The sequence below is a fragment of the Miniopterus natalensis genome, chromosome 5 (genome assembly GCF_054644295.1).
Source record: "Miniopterus natalensis isolate mMinNat1 chromosome 5, mMinNat1.hap1, whole genome shotgun sequence".
Classification (NCBI taxonomy): Eukaryota; Metazoa; Chordata; class Mammalia; order Chiroptera; family Miniopteridae; genus Miniopterus; species Miniopterus natalensis.
The window spans coordinates 57,437,821-57,449,992 of record NC_142085.1 but is presented as its reverse complement, the minus strand read 5'-3'; the positions used below and the strand labels follow the sequence as shown (position 1 = coordinate 57,449,992).

Sequence of the window (12,172 nt, the reverse complement as noted above, 5' to 3'; positions counted from 1 at the left end):
TTTCCAGAGGTTAAATAACAGGTGTAAGGTCACACACTTGCAGAAATTCCAACTCAGCTCTACAAAACCCTTAAGTTCATGTTCTTGTCTTGTTACTGCCTCTGGTAAAGTGTTCATTTCTTCTGAGAATTATAATACTGTCACCAAAATAACCAGTATAGATGAGTGACACTAGAAAGTCTAAAATAAAAAAATGAAATTTATCTTACAGTATTTATAAGTACTATTTATGGGCAGTATCAATTGTTGATAGCATTAAGCAATATTTGGTTACTGACATTCTGGAGAAAAAATCAAAAACAAGAGACCAAGCCAACTGAGAGAGCCATATTACCTTCCTTGATAAAACTTTATTTTCAGTAGCAGGCTTGTAGCTGATTCGTGATGAATCATCTAACTAGTTGAATAATCTTAGTCAAGACACATTCTGCACCTCAGTTTTCTTTCTTTTCTTTTTTTAGAAAATCGATATAACCCCAGCTTCTGTTTAGTCCCACAAATAAGCTCCAACACTGCCTGCCGCTGCCTCAGGTATGTAACTCAAGATAAGCAGTGGTTTAATTTACATTTGTAATATCCTGGCTAATTTTCGCAGTAGAAAATTGAGTTTTGGTTGTCCCCAAGTTGTGTAGTATGAAAAGATGAGGGATTTCATGGTTTTTGGCTTCAATTTCTGAGAGAAAGATGAGGTCGAGTTGACAGCTAGTAATAGCCTCAATGCTTTATAAGGCAGCAATTTTCAATTGATGTGCTGCAAGAATTTTTAAAACATGCAATACCTGACAATTTAGTCAGCGGCACTGATCTCTTTTCCCTTAGATTGTCAAATAAAAAAATGACAACAGCCAGCACAACAATAGCCATCGTTGTGAATGAATCAAAATTATACCTATGTTTTTGGTCAGATCGGCAAAAAAATATATTTTTTGATGTGCCGCAGAATTTTAGTAATTAGTTTATGTGCCGTAAGATGAAAAAGGTTGAAAATCGCTGCTTTAAGGTTGTATGAAATTTCAGAAAAATCAACCACATTTACCAATAGTCAACCGCATCACCAAAGGTAAATATAGGTATTTACACTCGTCTCTCATGAAATAAACATAATTAGCTCCAAATTTTTTGTTTATCAGCCAGAACTCATGTAGGCAATCGCTTACTAACATTAAGCCAGCAGTGCTTCATTTACTGGGAAAGTAAGCTCAAGTAATAAGCTGGTTATTCCGTAACAAATTTGAGAAACATGAACTATGACACTTCCTTATATTTTAAAGATTCCTAATGTAACAGAATTTGGAAATGGCTATCACATCAGCATTTGCTAATTCACCAGTTGTTGGTAGTCTGCCCACATAATTAGCACAGACTCTTAGTGACCCCTGTAGTGTTCCGGAGGCATCGTTTCACAAGATCAGGGCTCTATCAAGCCCACGCTGGGCCAGAAGAGCACTATGAAAGAGAACTTGACATTTAAGCAGAGTGGACCAGGCTCCAACCTCATACACGTGAAAAGTTTGCTCCTGTGGCAAAGCTGATGATATTAGTACATGACTCCTCAATTAAAAACACGAGAGAGTCCTCTCGTTAAATCCTCACAAGGACTCTGAGAAGTATGTCCCATCATTTATAGTTTGCAGACCAGGGCAAGGCTGAACCACCAGTCCGAGGTCACACAGGGATGCAGAGATTCCAGCTCAAGTCTACCTGACCCTGAGGCCCACACTATAGGGTGTCCTGGTAAAATGCTTCAGGTAAACTGCTCATTTGTTTTGAGAATGTTAATAACAGTTTAACTGTCATCAGAATAACCCGTACTGGTGAATGATGCCAGAAAGCCCAAGGTAAGTGGGAGGGGTGATGGGAGCAGCACCTGGCACTGAAGGTGCTGCTCTAGTTTCCTGTCTTTACCAGTGTCACCAAGAGGTGGTTGTGCTTCCTGGAGGAAAGAAAACCAAAGTGATGCTGCTTAGACACCACACTTGGAAAACCAAAGACTGACTCGGAAATTCGGAATTCTTTAGAGTTCGCGTTTGTAGGAAGCACTCAAAGATGCTGCTGATGGTTTGCTTTAGTGTAGCTCTAATTCATGTTGACTAATAAAGTTCTGAAACTTTTCATCATATGAAAAATACAAAACACCAACTGTTAATGAGTTTCCCAAAGTTACTATCAGGACATCAACAATGCTAAATTTCTCATGGTAAATGTGTAGAACCACTGACTACTTTAGCCTATTGACTGTTTCTCAAAAAAAATGTATCTCATTTTCAAAATAGTATCAGTTTACATTGATTACATAAAATAATCTGAGTTTACATAGTAGAGTAGGAGGAAAAATACCTTCTTCTTGTTGGTAAAAGTCTCATGGTGTTTTTATGATGCAAGTAAAAATCTGTTGGGAGTTCCCAGAGATGAGGTTTCCCTTCAGTGGGATGGAAAACTCCCAGGAAGAGATTAATGGAATCCTGTCTATCGGCATCTAAAAAGCAAAAATACGTATTTCAGAAATTCCATTGTTGACATGTACAACTCAGAGAATGTTTTCTTAGGAGAATGTGGGAACAATTGTGGTTTCACAGAATATACCTTTGAATAGTATTTATACCTCAAAAGTAATACACACAAACAAAATCTAAACAGTCACCAAGATTTTGAGCAGAATTCAAAATTGCTTCAAGATGTTTCCTTTTTGCTCCATACCTCTTATAATATAGAGGATAGTGCATATAAACTGCTTTTTAAAAAATATAAATCTTTATTGATTTCAGAGAGAGGAAGGGAGAGGGAGACAGAAACATCAATGATGAGAGAGCCATTGATTGGCTGCCTCCTGCACGCCCCCGACTGGGGAACGAGCCCGCAACCCAGGCACATGTCCTGACCTGGAATCAAACCGCGATCTCCTGGATCCTAGGTCAATGCTCAACCGCTGAGCCACACCGGCGGCACTAAACTGCTTCTTGAATTCTGAGACTCTTAAAAATCTTTAAGCACTGCCATAACACCATAGTGATTTTTAGAATAAAACATATTCTCACCATTTGTTTCTTTTCTTGAAACAAATACATCTCGACTTTATTGCAAAGACAAGCAGAGACATTAGAGACAAATAAAATAACCCAATTACTACCCATATTCTGTTGCACAACCTTGAACAAACTGGTTTTGCATAGTTTCCACTTTTAATCCTTGAAAAGGTATTCTCCATTTCTTTAGCAGATAAAATGTTTATAACATTTTCTTCTCTCCTCCCTCTTCCCCTCCCCTCCAGCTATGGACTTGGCCCATTCCCTTCTGTGTTTGATAATGAAGGCAGAGTGAGCACACAGGTAACAGCCTCATTCTAACTATTCAACCACTCCAAAATTACTGATTATATACATATATACATAGTATTTCTTCTTCCTTTTTTTTTTAATTTTTTTTTTTTATATATATCTTTGTTGACTTCAGAGAGAGGAAAGGAGAGGGAGAGAGAGAGATAGAAACATCAATAATGAAGAGTCATTGATCGAGCCTGCAACCCGGGCATGTGCCCTGACCAGGAATCGAACCCCGATCACCTGGATCCCAGGTCGACGCTCAACTGCTGAGCCACGCCTGGCCAGGCTCTTCTTCCTTTTCTAATTCAATCTTGGTAAAAATGATGATAAGCACGGAAGTGGTCTCATGAACCACCCTTCCCACTCTGGGCTGTCTTCTCCTAGTGTCTCATTCTTTCCCCTCATTTCCTGCCCATTTTTGTCTCAGAGCCTTGTGTATTCAAGTTTGCGGCAGACACCCTCAATGTAAATAATAACCTCTTTCTAAAAATGAGTACAGAACTCAAAAGATGGCACAGCAGTAATGACTGCTTTTGAAATAAGATAACATTATCATAAAATCAGTTTTCTTCCAACAGCAATTGTGAACACTGACACATCTGAAATTAGCAACACTGTTCTCATTGGGCTATTTGATGGTTTCAGTCAAAGCAATAAATGAAATACGGTATATCAAACATGGATTTGAGTTATTAGTATTTTCACAGGAAGCATTCCATTAAAACAGAGCTTACCTTTCAGCTAAAAGTGATATATAAAAGGTGTGTATTTATATGAGTAATATATTTGGGGGATTTTTGTCATTTGTTGGGAGAAAACATCAAATATTAAATGATGCAGGCATTCTCGAACCCTCTTTACACAATACAAAAGTAAACATATTACTTTTACAGCAATTACATTCTTTATGCTTCTCGAATAGCTTTAAAGGCCCTTATTAATTCATCTTTGCAGTACCTCAAAATGCCTTAATTCTACCTAGAGAAGCTTTCCATTTTCCAGTCATGTTCTCAAGGAGTTCTTTCATCCTTTAAGCCCAATAGTAGCTTCCTTTAATTTTAAGCAAATGTGATAAAATGCAGGATGTGAGAAAAATAACCAAATGAAGAATATTCTTTCAAAGGCTCATAATGAAGACTTCTTGAATGCACTGCAGTTTTTTAACTTAAAATATACCTGTGGATTTTACTGTTACTTATTAAGCTTGGACTATAGCACCAGCCCTCATGAACCTGAGGATCTGTTCCTGGCTACTTTTGCCTGCAAATAAGACAATCGTCCTCAGGAAGACAGTAGTACTTTGGATATGGACAAGAGCTTAAAACAGGTAGATTCTCAGTAGGACAAAATGATTACCTATTCTTGCACTCAATCATGCTTTAAGGGAAAAAAGAATATGTACCATTTAAACTCTGTTCAAACAACTACATATTATATGCACTGTATTTAAATAGATCAGGCTTAAATATAACAATTCTTTTGAATTGGCCCAAAACTTTATTTTGTAACTAAAATATCTGTTATATTAATATTCAAATTTGTGATAAAGTAGCCTCTGAAATCAGTAATGGAAATGATCATTATTAGACTGTGATAAAAGCTGTTGAAAGGCTAAGATAAAGACAGAAAAATGACCACTGGGATTTGGCACTGTGGAGACTGGTGGCGATTTTGACAAGCACAGTTTCAGTGCCATAACAGGGCAAATGCCCATGAAGCAGATGGAGAAAATAGGACATAAGAGAGGAAACAGGCATGCAGATGACTCTTTCAGGAGGTTTTGCCTATGCAGAAATAGGATGTGGGATTAAGGATAGAAGGAAAGGTTACATGGAGAACACTAAATTGTGCTTCTATGCTAATGCAGAAGAAGCAGTAAAGAGGGAGAAACTGATGATGTACATGCAGCAACAAGCATATAATTACAGGGACTGCAGGAAGGGATGAGATTTGAAGCACAGTGGACCAGTTGGCCCAAGATGGGGCAGGGGCACTCCAACCACTGTAATACAATATAAGGTAGAAACTATGGATGCATTTTCTCTGGTCACAAAAAATGTTGGAAGATAATGCTTCTGTGGATGCCTTCATGCCCGCATCAGTGGTTCCCATCGCCGGGGACTCTCCCGTAGTTCCCTTGGTGTGGGCACCTGCATTTTCCCATTATCAGTCCTTTTCCTACAACTCCTTCCTTATTCAGTGATCACCTCCTGGTTTTTGCTGCTAGGGTCCCGCTGACCAGGACTTAGGCCAACCCCATGCCAGCACCCTCCCCCATGAGCCTATATCTGGTGACCAGTAAACACTCAAGCTCCCTATGGCCCAAGTAAGTCTAGGAGGGCAGGCCATTTCCAATATGTACACAACAGGACAGCCCTCTCCTCGGCCTGTCCCTCTGCTTCAGCTTTGCTGTACAGCAGCCCAAAGCCAACAGCTCCAGGGGCTCCTTCCCACAGGAGGATACTACAAGCTTGCCCAGATTCCTGTTGAAGGCTGCTCTCTCCAGGCCTGACAGAAAGGAGTCAGTGTGGTAACAATCACTGCATGGCAATGGTTCACTTCAAAGAATCTCTACCAATATTTCTTCTCTACATTCTGTAAGCTTTGTTATCCTTGATCTGGTTCATGAGCCTAAGAATCACAGAACCAGCCACTGAACATGTTTATGTAAATTCTGTGCATGGAGATTTGGTACCTACTGTGTTGGAAATTCTATCAGAATGGAAGCATGAAAAGTACCAATTTAACAGCCTGTTACTTTGAGTATCTGCAAGTCATAAAATAAGAAAATAACTTAGTGTTAATGTTATCATTCATTTCTAGCTGACATTTTTTAAAAATCAGTGATATTTATATTCTTAGACAACTGTCAAGACTATATGAACCCTATTTAAAAAATAATGATTTACCCTGGCTGGTATGGCTCAGTTGGCTGGGTGTCATCCCATGCACCTAAAGCTTGCCTGTTTGATTCCCGGTCAGGTCACATCCCCAGGTTTCAGGCTTGATGCCCAATAGGGGTGTGCAGGAGGCAGCAGACCGATATTTTGCTCTCACATTGATGTTTCTCTCTCTCCCTCCCTCCCTCTCCCTTCTTCTCTCTCTAAAAATCAATAAAAATCTTTAAAAAAATAATAATGATTCAGTAGCCCAAACATTTTTTTTATCTATATATTGCAAGCAGAAATACAGAGACAGAAGCCAGGGAATCAAGTGTTTTATAAATAACTTTGGCATTATGTAAAAGTTCCAATTATGGAAAATGCAAACATGCCCTATTTAAAATACAAAGTTTATTCATACATTTATTGAACAAATGATTATTGAGCACTTTCTAAGTGACAGATTCTATTTTATTTAAACTTTTCAAACATTTAATTTTGAATTTTACTTATCTAAGTAGCTAAAAAATAAAGTATATGCATAAGAAGAAAAATGCACATTGGGTTAAGTCTTAGAAATGCCTAATTACCTGAAAAAGCATTGCTGTAATATCTAGACAGGGTCTGCATGATGTCTTTTGAGTGCTGGGTCCATGGTGCTATCTTTCTGTAGGTTTTTACACGATGAACAAGTTGAGAACCACCATACTGAAGGGACAGGGTGTCCCCATGATCTTCATAGAGCTCCTCAAATAACCTAAGCAAAAGAAATACAAACATTAAAGAATTTTAGAAAAAGTATTACACATTATTCACTTAGTTACAGACTCAAAACAAGTCTTTTACTTTACAAATTCTCTGAACCATTCCTTTCAAGTAGACCCTTCAATATCTTAAAGATGAATACAAATGAAAATATTTTATATTTTATAAGAATAGTCTAATTAGCAACAAAGTCACAGAAAACACTAAAAAGGAACCAGGAGCACCAAAAACATAACCCACCAAAGCCAGACCAAGCTGGTTCGAACCTTATTAAAAGATGCCTAACTTTCTGCAGCCTGCCAGATCAATTTATCTCCCATGGCAGAATTTTCTGTTCTCTGTGAATTGCCTTTTGAAAAGCAGGACATGCTCTGATCACAGACAGATAAACCACATTCTTTCCTGAAAATACATGTTTGAAACTTGTGTTACTTCAAGTGCCCATTAAAGACTTTCAGTGCAGTGATATCTGTGGATCTGGCTACTTGAAAGATGATTACTTCCCTTAAAAATCTTTCTGACTATCTCAGATGAGCAATAACAGCTCTCACTGTATTTTCAAGAAACAGTACCTCATTCAAAGCCATAGATCCAGTGCACAGTGAAGAAACCAATTCTTAATGAAGAATCAGTCATTTATATGTCTTCTATTTTAAATTTAAAACATATGAAGGCACATTGTTTTTGCCTAATGTAGTCTGGATTTATTTTTTTTAAAAACCCACTAGTTTGGGTTTATTTAAAGTACTTTGGATTTGTCTTAAAGAACACAGTGTTTATCGATAATTAAAACAAGAAAACCACAGCAACAATACACAAGTAAGTAATATAAACATTTATTACAGAATTAACTTGAATAATTAGCAACATAATTTTTGAGGAGCTAAAAGTACAAACGAGTTCAAAGAAGTCCTTATTATTCATCAGATTTGCTTTCTGTCATTACCAGCATTCAAAAGGCAGAAACTAAGGCTTACCTGACTGCGTCTGTATCAAACTGCAGATTAGGCTTGTCAATCAATCCCAAGGAATACAGCTGATAAGCCAGGGCACATTTTCCCACCATAAACTGTGCTGTGTTGGTGCGATCTAAACAGTCCACACAGTTGGTCCGAAGAACACCAGTCTAAAGAGAAATACCTTAAGATTTTAATCATTATTCAGTTGCCAAAACGACTTCCATTCTACTTAGATTTCTTTTCTTTAAGAAGAAAAGCTGTAGGCAGGATTATTTCTGAACAAATAATGATCACTTCTTAAATTACGAAAGGTCACAGTCTGCTCACTTACTGCTGCAGCAGCATCAGTACACCTTCTAGTCTAGATTTGACTTTTCTCCTTTAGTTTAACAAGACAAAACACATAACTAACATTTTCCACATGTACCAATTAGTAAAATATGTGCTTTTTCCTGATATGTTTCCTTTATTGTACAAACCAAATATTCAGTGGTTTAGGCCATATCACTCTTAAAGCATACAAAGTATAGAGAGTGATCATACCAGGCTCCTTTTACAAAGTCACTCTAACTTATTTTTTTTCGCATTTCTAGGTTTCCATTTCCAATAATAAAATTTATACTATATAAAAAATATTTTTATTTATAGTTATTATTTTTAGCTGTACATCCTTTGTAGGAGGTTAAACACCAGCTGTAAGGCTTTAAAAATTACTCACAAATGATTAATAATTCTGCATTAAATAAAAAGTATGTCTCTCAATGGTTGCTTTCAGGAAATATCATATACTATGATACAGATTCTATTCATTATTAATATAATGTTGTCTATACCTGCAGGCGGCCAGTAGGAATCACACATCCTCCTAGTTCATTCCACCTGTTTAAAAAGACATGCTTTAAAAAAAATTTTTTAATAATATAATCTGTATTCATTTTTGGTACTAGATCTTTATTAAGAATCAAATGAATAGAGCTAAATGCGCCAACATAATCAACTGATTCTGCTTACTTTCATTCTTTTGGGTAAGTTAATATGCAAATGACCGAGACGGAAGGCTCTCCATGCTCTCCCCAAAGAGAGCCCAGGAAAGGAGCATCTGAGCTAGTCCCAGGGCCCACTCGCCGGCATTCTGTCACCCATCTTCAACCAAACCTTCTCTTGCTTAAATTTAAGCCGATTTCTTGCTTGGTTCCTACAGAGGTGAGTAGTAATTGCAGGGCACTTTCTAACAAAATACAATAATCTCTCCCAGGCCTTCTCCTTCTCCCGTCAGTCAGGATTCTCCTCCTCCCGCCTGCTCCATGGAGCTTCACTGTGCTCCTTTGGCTGTTTCTGCAGGCTTCCTTATTATTTTCTTCCGCTTACGTTCTTTCCCACATGCTAATGACTGCATGGGGACACGTTCTAAGCACACTATAATGAAGTTAATGTTATTTAAATTATTTAAAAGACGGTGCAGTGCAGAGAAGAGTTAACATAGCAGGTCTGACTGCTATCCTTGGAAAGGCCTGCTTACAAGGTTGGCCATTGGCGGCATCTGAGAACTTGAGTTTTCTCCATCCCAGAACTAAGAGCAGCTCACCGGGTCTAAATTGTTTGTAGAAACAATATGGTTTAGCTGAATATCCCCTTTCCTCTGGGAGTCTGGAATTTTGGTTGATGCCAAGCAGACTGCTTATGGAATTAGCCTCTAATTAAAAACTAAAAACAAAAAAAAACCCATATGGCACTGAGTCTCTAAAATCTGTCCTCACTGGCAACATTTCACACACACTGTCACAAGTGGCCTGGGGAATTAAGCATGTCCTGTGCGATTCCACTAGGAGAGGACTCTAGGAGCTTAGGTCAGATTTCCTCTGAACTTTGCCCCAGGTGCCTTTTCCCTTTGCTGATTGTGCTTTGCATCCTTTCACTGTAGTAAGTCACAGCCATGAGTATAACAGGCTGTCTTTGAGTTCTCCCAGTGAATCACTGTGCTTGGGAGCAGTCTCGGAAACCCCCCATTACAGGTGCCATAAATTCAAACTACAGAAAAGGATTACCTCTAAAGACACATCCTAGTAGCTGGTTGTTCTTGCACTTTTTTTTAACCATTGAAATTAACTTAGTTAACTGAAAAAATATAATATTGGTTCCTTAAAAGGTAAAACATGGATCCTTGATCTGAAGAAGCTCACAAGGTATCTTGGTACATAATGGTAATGAAGAAAGATTTGTGAGCAAATAACTACTACAGTAAAATGATAAATATTATTTTCATAAAAATGTTAGTATTTAGTCCATAAGAAAAAAATTTCCTGCTCCTATTTAATACAGAAAAATAGCATTCATTGCAGAAAATTTTGCTTTACAGAAATATTTTATGTAATGTTTATTCCATGAAGCAAGATACAAAGTCTGCATGGCTTCTGTCTCAAGGTATAGGACCACTTGAGGAAATCTGATGGCCACAGTGAGTGCTCATTACATAGTCACATGAGCAGCTTGTCTCGTCTCCCCGAAGGAATTAAATTCATCCACCTTCCAAGCAGTACAAACTGCTCATATTTAGAATATTTTTATCCATAGAGCAAAATTCTTTAATTTATTTTAAGTTTTTAAACACCATACATACTTTTCATCTGGCCGCAAAATGCTACAGTAAGAATCAGGACGATTCACAAAGAAACCTGTCTTCTTCACCACACTTTCTGCGATCACATTAAGTCGGTCAAGAACATTACACAGCTTGCTGAGGAGAGGAGAACGAGAAAAGTAAGAAGAGCCCAAGTTTTAATCCCTATTTCTCCTTACGCCTAAAGCAAGTAAAGTCTATAGTAACGATATTCAGGGATTTAATTTAAACATCTCTGGTGTGTATTCAATAGGGGCATTGTAGCAATTTCTAGGATATAACGCATACTCAGTAACTAACAAGATTTGGTGCAAAGGGACGTGAAGGGCCTGTAAGCTAATATCAACTATTGGCAAGCCTTACTCTTGGCACATTACATCCCTGCAAGAGCTTCTCCCAAAGCCTTTTGCTCCTCAAGAGTGAAGTCAGTCACATCAATGTGCATTCACAGAATGACTGTGAAGAGAGCACAATGCACAGTGCGGGTGGCAGGAGAAGAAAACACTGGGAAATTAATTCATATGAATGGCACCAACCTGTAACCAGGCTTATTGTACTTAGGGAAGGTGTGTGTGGGTGTGTGTGTGTGTGTGTGTCTAACTACATAAAATGATTTAGAAAACAGTATAATGAGTTAAGTGCAAAATAAAATAGTCACATTTTTTTAAAAAGACCTCAAAAGAAATCTGCTGTTTGTATGACGCCTACTAAGTGAGCAAGAAGACACAAGGTTAATGAAAGAAAGTTCCTTGGAGCTGTCCTGAATCAGATCGTGACAAGAAAGAGGTGGGAAAGCAGCCTGGAGAGAAGGGGAGGAAGGGAAGGCGGGTGAATGACAGGACGAAGACTCGGAAGGGGCCTTGGCTGTCACACTGGGGCAGGGGACGACGTTCAGTTTTTCAGGAACAGAACAGCCCTTGGAATAAAAAGTTACTACATTCTGGAACCAACCAGGTGATGAGGCTTTAACAGTACATGTAGGAGTCTGGATTTACCATAAACACTGGGGAGGTACTTGCAGGTTCACCCATAAGCGAGATCATCTGCTCCGTGTCAGAGGAAGTGACTAAACAGGTTGAGTGAATAAAGTGAAACGAATGCCTTTACGAAAAAGCAGTGGAGCAGAGATGTCCTGAAAGGACTAGCTAATTCCAAGAGAATTTGCAATGGTACAGAAAGTGGGCAAAAAAAGAGTTGGTCTATTAATCTAAGCACGCAACAGCACCTCAGCAGGTTCATGAAAGAAATTAAAAGACTAACATTTACTTTACCATGGAGATCAGCTTTCCACTATTTTACATCACAAAAAAGGAAACTATCACAACCAGACATATTAATATCTGCTCACCTTTTGGTGTACTTGGCCATATCCCAAGGAATGTAAATAATAGTGTGCTCAGGAGGCAGAAACTGGTTGAGGTATGTCACAGCAGCTACGAGTTCTTCGCTCAGAATTCTCTCATGCTTTCTTTTCTCTCGTTCCTTTATCAAAAATTACACATTTTCAGTGTTCTAACTACCTTAAATCAGAGGAACAGACTTTTAACATTTTTACTTTTCAGCCAAGATAAGACAAAATGCCTAAAGTCTTAAATATACTGAAATGAAACCTACCTTTGAAAATTAAAA

The 12,172-nt window shown here is 38.1% G+C and overlaps 1 protein-coding gene across 1 annotated transcript in view; it reads right to left on the bottom strand.

The window, feature by feature from the left end:
• FIG4 (FIG4 phosphoinositide 5-phosphatase) overlaps nucleotides 1-12,172 on the bottom strand; it is a 95,861-nt gene that overhangs the window by 50,335 nt on the left and 33,354 nt on the right. The window contains exons 11-16 of the mRNA XM_016217536.2: nucleotides 11,892-12,025; nucleotides 10,544-10,660; nucleotides 8,760-8,805; nucleotides 7,945-8,093; nucleotides 6,793-6,959; nucleotides 2,338-2,476 (exon numbers count right to left, since the gene is read on the bottom strand). Of these exons, the coding sequence (XP_016073022.1) occupies nucleotides 2,338-2,476; nucleotides 6,793-6,959; nucleotides 7,945-8,093; nucleotides 8,760-8,805; nucleotides 10,544-10,660; nucleotides 11,892-12,025 (752 nt within the window). The remainder of the gene's footprint in view (nucleotides 1-2,337; nucleotides 2,477-6,792; nucleotides 6,960-7,944; nucleotides 8,094-8,759; nucleotides 8,806-10,543; nucleotides 10,661-11,891; nucleotides 12,026-12,172) is intronic.